The sequence below is a fragment of the Ylistrum balloti genome, unplaced genomic scaffold, assembly GCF_031769215.1.
Source record: "Ylistrum balloti isolate Yb309-2 unplaced genomic scaffold, AGI_CSIRO_Ybal_v1 Utg371966, whole genome shotgun sequence".
Taxonomy (NCBI): Eukaryota; Metazoa; Mollusca; class Bivalvia; order Pectinida; family Pectinidae; genus Ylistrum; species Ylistrum balloti.
In genome coordinates this window covers 31,047-45,826 of record NW_026782961.1, presented here as the reverse complement: position 1 = coordinate 45,826, position 14,780 = coordinate 31,047, and the positions used below count along the sequence as shown (strand labels likewise).

The 14,780-nt window shown below is 38.4% G+C and overlaps 1 protein-coding gene across 1 annotated transcript in view; it reads right to left on the bottom strand.

The window, feature by feature from the left end:
* The window catches only part of LOC132564007 (mitochondrial folate transporter/carrier-like), a 32,262-nt gene that overhangs the window by 15,525 nt on the left and 1,957 nt on the right, over positions 1-14,780 (bottom strand). The window contains exon 2 of the mRNA XM_060228760.1: positions 543-702. Within this exon, the coding sequence (XP_060084743.1) occupies positions 543-702 (160 nt within the window). The remainder of the gene's footprint in view (positions 1-542; positions 703-14,780) is intronic.

Below are 14,780 nucleotides of genomic sequence, written 5' to 3'. Positions count from 1 at the left end.
AATATACGATCGCATCTGGCGGAGTATAAAAACTGTTTTGGCATATTTATCAAACCGAATATAAGTATCAATCACAACAGTCTGCAGAGTGGTTGTTCTTTATATTTATTATTTAATACCGTCAGTTATAATAAATATTAAGAACAACCACTCTGCAGACTGTTGTGATTGATACTTATATTCGGATTTTCTCTCTTGCTCAATCACCCTGCATACCTGAGGTATCCAGCTGGGGAGTGGAGGAACCTACAAACCACCCAACTTTAATGAACGGCGTTGGCTCTATTACCTGAACTCATTTATCAAACTGAGTTACGGTATGTATCTCAACTACATTACGTATACTTAGTTATGTATCATTTAATAAGACATTCAGAGAATATTAATAATTAAGAAATTGAGGTACCTATCTTTCAACAGGACATTCATTTTTTAAGAAATTGAAATACTTCCATTTTTACAGTAGCTACATTAATATGGCACTTCCAAGCCCCTACTGATAAACTCATGAGTTGTATCAAATAAGATATCAGTTCACTTACGAAAAGAAGCAGAGCCCCCAGGCCGTTCCAGCTCCCCAAACATTTGGTACCACTCCTCTATACATTCCAGTGACCCCGTCTTTACGAACGATCTGTAGGAATGCATCTTTTAAGCCATTGTACATCGGTCTTGATACTCCGGCCACACCGCCCTCATGCACTAAAAAAGATTGATACATGAAACAAAACTACAAATCTATTTGAAACCAAGGTAAATATTTGTAACTATTTATCAAATGATATAGGTATATAGGTATATTGGTGGTTGTGGAGGATTGGGGAGGGGGCTTAGGACAAAATAGGATTCTAAGAAAAAACTGATCTAGTCAGACAACTGACCCAAAACCTGTTTACTTCTTTCATATATTCTACCTAAGACCTTGCATGTGCTATCTACTGTTTAAACTAACTATTCTGATAACACATTTCAATCAGTAATGTAAATTTTTAATTTTGTTAAATTGACAGTTGTGTCCACTCCTTAAACTGATGTTGCATTTTTATTCAAATACAATGAAGTGTTGATTAATCAGTTTGTCCTTAATGCCAGTGTAGAGAAATCTGTTTAAAAGTTGTTTGGTTTGGGATATGCTTCTGTTCTTATACAATTAACATTGTATGTGTAGATTAATGAAGAGTGAAAGAAGAAATAAAACACATTCCTTAGTTTAGTTTAGTTTATTACCAGTGCAGGATCGTTACAATCCTCTATACTGGTCTCGGTGATACAATGATAATGTTTATAATTATTGTCATTTGAGACATCAGATCCAGGAACTACAGAATTTCTGCTTTATAATTATATACCAGTTCTTGATTTGCCCAGAGATCATCTAATCTATTTTTGAAAGAGTTAACTGTTGGTGCAGATACAATATACTCCGGAAGATTGTTCTATATTTTGACCACATGCAAATTCCTGCCCATTGTCCAGACAGGAACCTGGATCTCTAGCATGAGGGCTCTACCATGTCAAAAGTAAAATTGGCAAAAAAGCCACATTTTGAAAATTGCCGACATCTCACAAAGGTTTCTTTTCAGGTAGATTCAAAATGAAGCTGATGGCTTTCATCTTCATGAATAAAGAGATTTCACTTCAGCTTGTAGTGTTACAACCTCTATCACCCAGACAGTGGAGCATGCTTTGATTTAATTAATAGAACCTTGATCACATAGATGAGTTTCTCTAAAACAGCAGAAACACGTTTTTCTCTATTTGTTAAGATTTTTCTAGGTCTCAGACACTGAGGCTGCAAGTAAATATTATCATGGTTTATAAAGATCAAATCAGGTAGCAGCATGTTTAGTTAGTCGATCACCAACAATATCTTTTATACATGTGTAATATGTGAAACAAGAGGCCAATGGCTATGTAGTAATTACTCAATTCTTCAGGAGTTAATGAAGAAAAGACGTATCTGGACAAGGACAATAAAGAAACTTTCTTTATTCAACCCTGAATTCTTTTCTCTCTGTTACTTTTTGAAATGACAAAATCTTGGGTCTTTTGCTCATTTGAAAACATTTTACCATACAATCCAGTGAAAGTGGATCAAGGTAATTATCTGAATAAAGCCCTAAATCCCAGTAATCCCCAGCAAGCTACTAGCCCAATATCATCACTCCGAGCCTTTTGGTTATCAAGAATAAAACACTGAAAGTGCTAAACAGTAACATTTGACCCCCCGCCTCCCCCAGCCTTCAAAAACAAAGAAAATACCAACATGGCATCATAATCATAATCCAAACACAAATTCCATTAAACTAAAGCAAAATATGAACAAAAGTAAAATTTACACAGAGACTCCTGAAAAAGTACAAGGAGAATATGACCAGGTGTTCCAGAAGAGTAAGCATCCTCTGCTTCTTCGACGACACCCACCATGTAAACCTTGGTCAATCCAAGTAAGCAATGTCACATTCTCAAATGAGAACAAGGTATACAACAACAGAACCAACAGGCAAACTAACAAGTACCAAATATGTCCAGCTTCATGTCACACAAAGAAATAAAATATTTCTCAATGAGATCACTATGGCAACCATAAAACTCCCCCATTTTTTTCATCAACCTGCATGTTTTGAAACCCTGTGTTCCCAGTTTGTCAGTCAGGTGACAGTTCCTTCCATGAAAATCGTGATAATGGGAACAGGCCCTTGAATATGGAATCAACTGTAACATGTAAATACCATAGGTGGGAGATGTATGGATATTGTTGTCCAGAAATGGAAAATTCACAACAGGGAAATTGAAATCATCACGTTCATCATACAGCTTAGTGGAAAGTTGTCCATGTTGGTTTCTTTGTACAAAAAGATCTAGATAAGCAGCTGATGTAGAGGAGTGTGCCACATCTTTGATTTCAAATTCAGATGGATATATATAATGGATGAGGTCAATAAATTTCTTGTTATTTAAATTTGACAGGCCATTAATATACAGTCAAAACTCATAATCTCGAAATTCAAAGGACCATGGAAAGTATTTTGACTCAAAGGAAGCGTATAAATAAGGTTCATGATATCAAGCAAACAGCGTAGTTTAATTTGACATTTGAAAGGGCAGTAAATGAACAGATCAATTTATCTTACTCTCTCCTTTTATTGTTCTTTCATTCAAACAGCAAAACATGTAATAACGACTCCAATCAAATGCTCTTGTACTCATGTTGTTCCGTCCCGCACTGACCAAGCACATATACATCATATATTTCATGGAATAATTTGCTTTTGATATGCTTCAAGAAACAATGTACGAATAATTAAACGTATGACAAATGCCTCACATTCACAGATATAGTCTCTATCCGCGTAAAATACTTTTAGCACTTTGTTGAAATATTAAATCTGACAAATCACAGTCCTTTAGTTCACAAGCTCAAAATTAGTATCTTCCAGAATTGTTGGGATCAGATTTCGTCAAAAAGTTTGTACTAGTTTGACGGTTTTGTTTTTATCATTCCTGAAGATGCACGCAACCAAGCTAAATGTATTTCGACTCAAACAAAATTTCGACTCAAGTGATTTCGAGACAAGTTTCAACTATACCTGAAAAAGATATTAAACATTATTGCAAGGTGTTTGTAACCTGTTTTGATAAGCTCTTCAATAAATTCAGCCTCATATGAAAACAAAAGAAAAGTTGGCACATTAGTTCCCATAGGTATGCCAATAGTCTTAGATCTTAACACCAAACTAGACGAAGATACTGTCAACCAGAAACTCAGTCATTTTTATCATTTTGTCCTCCGTATATTCTATATATTTCTTCTTTGAATTGGAAATTATGCTTCTGTATACATGTAGTTCACAACCATATATTGCTGTTCACTTTTCTTGTGGAAACAAGAGAAAGAAGGCGTTCCTTCAGTTTAGAATCGGGTATAATGGTGTACAGGGTGAAAAAATCAGATGTTCTTATAGAAGAAGAGGATGTTGAAGACTGGTCAAAAACTCTTTGGAGTTCTTCAATTTCCACATACTATTAATTCCACTTCTCGAGTAAAAAGTCTTACAATAAGACTGTCACTCAGATTTCATAGTACTTAGAAAGGTGGTTAGTAGTTTTGACAAAGGCGCGGTTCAACAGCCAGACAAGCCAGCAATAAAATGTTGTTTATATAACGTTTAGGGATTCAATATAAATGTATATGCAGACTTCCCGAAAGTTAAAAAAAGTGTCAGACATTCGGTTTGACATACCCTGAAAAACTGTCAGACCAAAACGAAATCTGTCAGAGCGAACGATATTAAACAACAAGAGATTCCAAAGGGATCTTGGCGCCCACCATTTGGGGATCTGTTTTCAGTTCTTGAAGATTTGTTTATTTTTTTTTTTTTGTTTGTTACAGGTGTTGTAAATGTTCATGAACTGGTCTTCATTGAATGTTCTCAATGATGGCACAAGATATTTTTATTAAGCACCTATTAGCAAATATCATTTGAAAAAGATCCCAAAGTATTATTAGATAGCAGTCAGTTACAGGTGGATAATGGACAATATGCTTGTGCTGTATTACTGTCGACATCCAAGATGGCTGCCTGTGGGCCACCTTGATTTCAAATCAGTCCCAAAAAGGTACAATGCACAACTAGGGACCAAGGGAAACCAATATCTATGAAATATCAGAAGGATCCATCCAGTACATCCTCAGATATAGCAGTAACAAGATTTTACTTCCAAAATCCAAGATGGCCACCTGTCGGCCATCTTGAATTCGAACCAGTCCAAAAAAGGTACAATGCACAACTAGGGACCAAGGGGAAACTGCATATGAAATTTGAGAAAGATCCATCCAGTACTTTTCCAGAAATAGCGGTAACAAACTTTTACTTCCAAAATCCAAGATGGCCACCTGTCGGCCATCTTGAATTCGAATCAGTCCAAAAAAGGTACAATGCACAACTAGGGACCAAGGGGAAACTGCATATGAAATTTGAGAAAGATCCATCCTGTACTTTTCCAGAAATAGCGGTAACAAAAAGTGTTTACGGACGGACGGACGGACGGACGGACGACAGACCACGGATGCAGGGCGATTTGAATAACCCACCATCTAATGATGGTGGGCTAAAAACAAAGAAAACTTGTCACATTTCTTTAATTTTTCATTTACTTTCTTGTCAAAACTATTTCTACATTCATATTTATTCTCTTCTGAGTTCCATTAACTTATCAAAGTTTAATAGTTCATCTTGAAAGTCAAAGCACTCTTCTTCAATATCTGGATCAGAATCTTTATTGCACAGAATGTTAATGCCCCTTTCAAGGGACATATAAGAAGACTCTGTCACTTTAGTAACTTCCTCCTGTGTCTCAGAGATACCAAACTTCAAGTTGGCTCGGTGACATCCTCCTCCTCCTGTCATCTGACTCTTGACTAACTTGAGGATCTTGTGACCCTGATCTTTGTTGGACATCTTCAGTATCAAACTCAGACTGAATGACAACAGATTGTTGTGATTCTAGAGTCACCTTCTTTTCCTTGCGTCTGTATGTTGTTCTTCTTTCCATCACAGATCCAGCCTAAAATATCAGTATTGTACAAAATTAAGTACATGTAATTTAATCACCTGAAAGTTAAATTATATAAAAAAAATCTAACAACACTAACAATAACTTCAAAGTATAAGTGCTTAACTAACATCAAAACGGTAGGCTCATTTTTGTGACTTTTTTTGTAATTACAATTATATCCACTACTCTTATGATACTGTAAATGATCTATTACAACTGATTTAGAGTTATTTCAGGAAACTTACCAACCAGGTGTCGATGGCATCATCTGGATTAAACTCCATAATTTCTGGGGATTACAGTTTCACAATAATATGGTCATTCAGCAATGTTGATCCCACACGAGAGCGTCTACATGTTTTCAACAGTTGTAGTTGGGAGACTGCCAATGTCTATCTGTTTGGTTCCGTCAATATAACAAAGCCATATATAATCTGTTAAGGGACGATTACTTTTAGCTATTGCATGGTGTTACCCCTCTATGTTGTACTATCCTTATGTCATACAAAAGACCAGCAACAACCATTCTAAAGTACAAATGTTGAGTATTAACACAAGTTACAACAATGATAACATGTATGGTCTGAGTATCGAGCTTAACAAGTTACTCCTCCCACGGCCACACCAGGACTGACTCTGTTTGCTGTGATCTTACAGTTTATCCTAAAGTAATTCTAATCTAATTCTGATAGGGAAAAGTGTCTTCTACTGACCGCAATTAAACTATCTGTCTGATAAGCCAGCCGGTCACATTAAGATTTAACACAAATTATGTTCAACACTTGAGCGACAAATTTCACTATTAACATCCCCCTGCCTAAGAAAACTTTTACGGTCTAAAAGTTCAAGAGATAGCAATCTGCTCATGATACTCAGGCTGAGATAATATCTAGTATGTACACAAACACTGGTAAAGTTTACTTGAACAACAGTTAATTCTAAATTCTACAATTAACACAGTTCATAAATCTGATTCAGATACTGTTAACTTCCTTGGATAAGGTACTTCTGTTAGACTGTCACTGTTTGTTCTTAAGGTATACACATCACAAAACCTTAAAACACATCGCAATAGCTGATGATACATCCAGAGTCAGTGTTCGTCTTTTTTTTTTCAAAATATATACACTATTTATTCAATTCTGGATAGTCCGTCCGCATTTGCATTTTCCTGGCCCCTTCGATATCTGATTGCATAATGAAACTGTTGTAATGCCAGTGCCCATCTTAACAGTCTCTGATTTTTTTGCTTGGTCCTATCAAGCCATTTAAGTGGATTGTGGTCAGTCAAAATGGTAAAGTGAACACCACTAATATAATAGGAGAATGACTCCACACTCCAAACGATAGCTAAACATTCCTTCTCCACTGTAGAGTAATTTTGTTCCCGCTGCAGTAACTTTCTGCTGATGTATGCAATAGGGTGTTCCTTATCATTGATATTCTGACTTAAGACCGCTCCAATAGCCACGTTGCTGGCATCAGTCTGAATGACGAAGGGCTCTTTAAAATCCGGATTTGCTAGTACCGGTGCCTTGGTCATCTCGTCCTTTAGTTGGTTGAATGCATTTACAGTGTCATCCGTCCATTTGGGTTGCCTTGGTTTGTCTTTCCTTAGCATGTTGGTCAATGGAGCCGATATCTTGGCATAATCGTGAATGAAACGCTGATAGTAACCAGTCATACCTAGAAATGACCTAATCCCTTTTTTGGTTTGTGGGAGGGGGAAGTCAACCATGGCTTGAACCTTCCAACTATTTGGTTTAAGCTTTCCTTTCCCGACAATGTATCCCAGACAGTAAAGTTCCTCTTCACCAAATTGACATTTTGATGGCTTTACTGTTTATCCACTTTCCTGAAGTTTGTGCAATACAGTCTTGATATGTTCAAGGTGTTCCTTCCATGTGTCGCTGTATACCACTATAGCATCAAAGTAAGCGACCACATGTTCTACTCCTGCTAACAGTCTGTCCATCATCCTTGCAAATGTAGCAGGCGCTGTTTTCATACCAAAAGGCATTGCCTTGAATTGGAAGTGTCCAAATTCAGTTACGAATGCTGACTTTTCCTGTGAATCTGGAGACAGAGGTATCTGCCAGTATCCCTTTGCTAGATCCATAGTGCTGAGGTATTGAGCTTTGCCTAGCTTTTCAAATATCTCGTCCACCCTGGGTATTGGGTACCCGTCACATACAGTTACGTCGTTGAGTTTCCTGTAATCCACACAAAGCCGAGTTGTAGTATCCTTCTTTTCCACCAAAACTATTGGAGATGAGTATGGACTTGAGGAAGGTGTTATATAACCACGCTCTATCATTTCATCCAACATTTTCTTCACCTCTTGTTTTTTGGCTTCAGGAATTCTGTATGACTGTTGTCGGATTGGTTTCTCACACGTTGTCCTCAGGCTGTGCGTAACTAACAATGGTTTTCCCGGATTAAGACTAATGACATCACTGTATTCTTGACAATGCTGACGGATTTCTTGGCGCTGTGACTTATCTAACATTTTGCCAAGTGTAACATTCAGTGTTACCTCCAATGTTGAATTAGAACCGTCAAAATCAGAATCGGCGATGTCAACCTTTTCGACAAACATGACGTTTTGGACAGCTCTATTGTACTTCCGTAGTAGGTTGATATGATAAATTCGTTTACGACGTCCTCTAACATTGACCTCATAGTTGACGTTGTTGACTTTCCTTATGACCTTATCTGGTCCTTTCCATTGGGCGACCATTTTTGACGTGTCTGATGGTAATAATAGTAGAACCTCGTCCCCAGGTCGAAGTTCCCGTTTTGTGGCGTTCCTGTCGTACCACTCTTTCATCTTTTGCCGTTTGGTTGTCAGGTTTTCCTGTACTGTTTTACTAACCATTGCGAGCTTTTCTCTCATCTGAACAACATGGCCAATGATAGATTTTCTAAGCTTCCCTTCGCCTGTCATGGCTTGTTCTAAAATCTGTAACGGCCCTCTGACCGGCCATCCATATAGCATCTCAAATGGTGAGAATCCCGTTTCCTCATGCGGTACTTCCCTATATGCAAACAATGCATATGGCAACAGCTCATCCCAGGCTTCCTGATTTGACGTGCAGAGTTTCTTTAACACAGCTTTGAGAGTTGCATTAAATCTTTCCACCTTCCAATCAGCCTGTGGGTGATATGGCGATGTTGTTATGCCCCTGATTCCCATCACACGGTAGAGTTCTTGTATCATTTTTGAGACGAAATTTGTCCCCTGGTCTGTCAGAATAACACGAGGCACTCCTACCCTACTGAACAGTTCAATCAATGTGTTAGCTATGGTTTCTGCGTCCACATTCTTTAATGCAAAAGCCTCTGGGTACCTTGTTGCGTCATCCATAACGGTAAGAATAAACCTGTTCCCCTTCTTTGTTCGAGACAGTGTCCCAACAACATCCATAGATATTTTGTAAAATGGCACACTGATGATCGGTAGTTGTCCTAATGGAGCATTCTCGTCACCACGTCTTCTGGCGGTCTTTTGACATACGTTACAAGTACTACAGTATTCCTGTATGTCCTTAAAAATCCCTGGCCAATAGAAAGAATTAACCACACGCTCTTTGGTCTTTTCTATCCCTAAATGTCCCGCAAGTGGTCTATCATGTCCCAATTTAATGATATTGAGACGTAGTGCCTCTGGTAGTACTACCTGGACTCCATGTTGGGTTCCATCACTAGACTCCCATTTCCTACGGAGAATACCATTTTCCCAGTACAGGGCATTCCTATCTTCCTGCACAGATTCCTCTGAACTTGCAGCTTTTCTCCGAATGTTGGCTAAAGTTGGATCTTCCTGCTGAAGCTTACTAAGCACTTCAGCATTTACAGCAGAAAGTTCAAGTGGTTCCTCTGTTGTGATGTTAACTGTATCACCCCCATTGCTGTGAGATACAGTCTCACTGATGTTGTCAGTGTCCTCACCAACGTCATCGCCACGGTCAAGGTCCACATCGTTCGCCTGTCCAACATCACTTCCCTTACTGACATCCACTTGGTCCTCCTCGACGTCAGTATCGGAGTCCATTCCAACTTTTACATGGCATTCCTTTGCCTTGTCCTCAGCTAGCCTTTCTTCAGCAATGTTATTACGGTGTTGTGCACGCGTAACAACATTCACAGCCTTTGACTGTCTCTCTATTATGTCTACCCCCAACAGGGCTTCAGCGACAAGGTCAGGCACTAATCCGACTTGAGCGTGTCCCTTATAATATGGCGTGTCCATATCAACGATAGCCAGTTTGGCTGAAAACGGCTGTCCAGTCGCTGTACACAGCGTCTCTCGCCGACCCTCCAATACACAACTTGGGTCCACCAGGTCTTCCCTAATCAAGGTCATCGCTGACCCAGTGTCTTTCACGAAACTAATATCACGGCCACTGACCTCTCCTGGGACATGGATAAGTCCTCCCGTGTATTGTCGCACTAAAAATCTTTTACCTTCTCTGTTTTTTGGACATTTCCTCGCGAAGTGCCCAAACTTGTTACAATTGTAACACTGCACACTTTTCATTTGCTCCCTCGATTGCTCCTTTCTCTGGTCCCGATCAGAGGCAGAAGGTTTTCCATTTATACTTTTACCTTGCGTTGATTTGTTTATATTCCGTTCAGGTAGAATATAATCCTCTGCGGCTTCAACCACACTGCTCGACCCTTTGTTACGGCGTATCCATTGTGCTTGTGACACTGGCAATGCACTAAGATATTCCTCTTTGAATTTTTCCATGACATCCTCTACTGAGTCCACAAATCTAGTAAGATATTGTTCAATTCTTGCCATAAGTCCTCTGTATGTTTCCTTAGGTTCCTTTTGGGCTGTCTGTAATAGCTTGAAATATTGGTAGGGCCTTTTCCCGTACCTGTCCATTAGGGCTTTACAAAGTTCTTCAAATGACCCATGTGCTTGAATAGCTACCTCTCTGGACTCACCTGTTAACAAGGCTCTCAGCTGTAGCATTTTTACTTCTTCTGTCCATCCAGCCTGTGTTGACAAAGCAGTAAACTCTGATAAGAATGTCACTATATCCTCACTTTCAGTATGATTATAAGGTTGAAGTTTCAGTCTAAATGGCAGAGGGTTAGAATTTGTGTCACTTCGTTCATTTTGAAGTTTTGCTTTTTCAATCTCTAGTTCCAATTCTTTCACTTTCCTTTGATGTTCTCTTTCCTTTTCTTCGGCATCCATTCTTATCTTTTCTCTTTCCACTTCCATCTTCATCCTTTCTCTTTCGAAATTCATTTGGCATTCTTTTTCCTCTTTTTCTGCTGCCATCTTCATCCTTTCTCTTTCGAAATTCATTTGGCGTTCTTTTTCCTCTTTCTCTGCTTGAATTTCGAGTCTTCTTATTTCCTACTATGTTTGTGCTGCAGTCATCTTCGCAGTTTCCGTTTCTTCAGGCATCGACATATTGAACAGTTCTTATGAGCGTTATACCTTTGATAACGGAGTCCTTCTCCTTAGAATGATCCTTTACCGTTGCCACCAGAATATGTTACCCCTCTATGTTGTACTATCCTTATGTTATACAAAAGACCAGCAACAACCGTTCTAAAGTACAAATGTTGAGTATTAGCACCATTTACAACAATGATAACATGTATGGTCTGAGTATCGAGCTTAACAAGTTACTCCTTCCACGGCCACACCAGGACTGACTCTATTTGCTGTGATCTTACAGTTTATCCTAAAGCAATTATAATCTAATTCTGATAGGGAAAAGTGTCTTTCTACTGATCTACTATCAAACCGTGATCAGTTAATGTCTCACTGGTGGAGAGTGTCCAGCTAATGTTTCACGGCATGATTCTGACACTAAGGTGACCGCAATTAAACTATCTGTCTGATAAGCCAGCCGGTCACATTAAGATTTACCACAAATTATGTTCAACACTTGAGCGACAAATTTCACTATTAACACATGGGCATTCTAAAACAAATTCACTAATCTGTTTTTTTCTGCCTGCTTCATTTTTTAAGGACTTTGCAGGTGGATAGGTGCTTTTTGGTGCACTCTTGATTTCTCATGATCCTCAACCATAGATGTCCTGAAATTCGTGCAATCAAGAATAAATGTGTTTGTATTTCTCAGACTCTTTTCGCCGTAAAAATCGGAACAGTCCCTGCAGCACATCATCACCTTCTCCGAGTCGTACACCAACCATTCTCGGCCCTGCTACCATTTTTCATTAAATTTTCTCTCTTGGGTCTCTTCTTTTCATACTGTTTTTTTCTTTTATGTGCACTGCTCTGGCGTATATTTTCATTTTTCCCCCGTGTTTGGCACCTTCATTATACTTTAGCGACGCTGTTTTGTGTATATGCGATAAAACAGTCGGACCGATCAGGATTTAAAAAACGTCGGACCTCGTAAAAAAATATCGGTCATGTCCGGCGGACAGGCGTATTTCGGAAAGTCTGTATATGTGGGACTTTCTTAGTTATCAAGCATGTCCACTTCTTTTTGCATACAGGAAATGTTATAATGTCTGCAGTCAAGGATCAATTTATTGAACACTTTATCTGCTGGTACAATAACAAACCTGTCATGTAAATCTTGCAGTGTGGATTTACATTAGGCTTTAGGAAAGCTTATCTGTGAGCAAGACAAAATCAAATCTTCAACCAGGTGTGTTACTATTAGAATAACATGACCACTTTAGTCACTGAGTGGCATTTATTTGATGGTTACCAAAAAACTACATAAAACTGGTGACCTTGAATATGGGCCATGGTCTTTATTTGAACAAACGGCAAAGAAGGACAGTCGTAGATATTTTTGGTGGGACGATAGTAAGAGTAGTATATAGAGCGTTGATGTTTGGTACATTGTAAATACTTACATTTGTAAAATGATTTAAAGTTACAAAAGGAAAATGTTTTGTACTGCATTCACGGTTCATTCCGTTTGTAATCCAAATTTATAACTAGTAAAAATGACACTTTGGCACAGGCTGTATAGAATAGATCGTTCATATCGTTCGTATTTTGCGATTACTTTAAGTAGCTTATAAATGCAAAATGTATGTTTTGCACTACAATCACACGATTCATTCCGTTCCTTATCCAAACGTCCAAATTTAATAACGAAATGAGCCTACGTATCATTATTTATCGTGGACAAATTTTTAATCAGTAATTTCATACGCCCTGCCCTGAAAATTATTTCAGAAACTAAAATGTTGTCATTTGTAATTTTTTTTTAATCCAAAGACGGAATGAACCTGTTCTGTCATTTGTGTAGTATGTCTAAATATTTTGTTTGTACGACGACGAAAATTAAATTTTGGTAGTAACACGTCTCAGAAATTACACATCACTGGAATCAATAAAGCAATTACACATGGTTAGCTGATAGCGTCCCAGCGCCGCAAAGCGCGGCAATACCCGGTGGCCTGTGACCTCTGACATCACCATAGAAAAGGTCACAGGAACATACCTTTCATTCTGTGTAGATATTACGTTACATTGCACTACAAAAAGACAAAACTTCCTCATTATAACTAACTGTTTACTGCTGTTACTTGAAGAGGTTTCTTTTTTTACGGAAGCGAAAATGTAAATTACAGATTTTTCATTAACCTTTTATGCTAACTTAAAAAAAATCCAAGATTTTTTATTTACCTACTCCCTTTTGAAACAAATTGTATGCTCCCTTCAGAGTTAATCCCTTAATTCGTGCAACGACATGCCATTCTAGAAACAGTTATTGGAGGAGTGAATACACATATCGTGCAAAGAAAAACAAAACCAAAACGAACACTCGGAATGCGAGCTGCAGAATTGAAATGGAGAAATAAGGAAGTATACTTCAAATTTAACATACATTTTATTCAAACTACAAAATCATCGTCGGATGACGACCACTCTAAAAAGGACTGTTTTGGTGGTTTTTTTACAACACGTTTGCTCCTCGTTGTATATTGATGTTTTGGGGTTGATGATTTTGGCCCTTCCCGAGTACGTTGCTTTCCTCTAGTTTCACGGCAGTTTACTTTGGAAGCGACGGGTTTATAATTTTTGGGACATTTTGTTTTAGGACGTGCGCCGGAATCGATAGATGTTGAGGGTTGAGGATGATTTGCAGACAATGACTGAGTTTTGTGTGCGACGGATGATGCTGGCCGATCTGTTGATTCTGCTGAATGTGTTTCAGTAGATTTTGCGGGCTCAACTGGATTTACTACACCCTGACCGTCATCATCAGAACCGGATACATCAATATCGTCATCTATACGGGAAATAGTAGTGTTTGAATTGTTTTGCGAAGCTGTGAGCCAGGTGTCAAACAATGGTGTTGTATACGAATATTCTGGTGGTTTGTCCAAAGTGAACACAGACTGGACAAGGTGGAAAAAAGCACTATACTTGTTTTCGTTTCGCATATGATTGCGCCACAGAATTTCACATAAATGACTTTCAAAATTGCTAATGGATGTGCCGTTCATCTTCCTGAAATGATCCTTAGCGTGTTTCCAAGCGCCCTCATTAGTTTTTGTATTGACCTCTACAATTTCCCCGGTGTCGACGTTCTTGTATGATTTTTTAAATGGGATTTTGTGTACCAACGAAAAATGATTGTAACCTAAATCATTGAGATGATCATACCCTCGCCAACTATCAGTATAAATTGTGGCACCTACCACCACGTGCCTTTGGATGATCGTTTCCAGAGTTTCTGCCGTGCGATCAGAAAATGGGTACAAAACTAATTTGTTGGAAGCTCGTTCTACTAAACCTACAATCCAAACTCGTACACCACTTTGTCGATATCCACGGTTATACTTGCACTTCTTGCCAAACAACGACTCATCAATTTCGATAATACCTTCAAGTGCAATATTTTGGTATTCTAAATGAATATATTCTTTAAAAAGTTCCCTAATGAAAGAAGCCCAATCAACTGCAGTTTTCTTGTAATTTATTCCAGCGAGAGAAGCACATTTAAACAAAGTGTGACCATCAAGAAAATTTCTGATAAATTCTAAGATGTCTCATATCTAATTTGGAGGATTCAAAAAACGAAAACTTGCGATTTGAAAACTCGTGGCTTTTATTATTTTTACATCTCCACGTCATGCCGTCAACTTTATTGGCTCGCTTGCTGTGGTGACATTCTGACTTGCATTTCGGACATGTCATGCGTGATGGAAGGAGACCATTTCTTTCACACCAGTCTAAAACAACGTCATTTCCA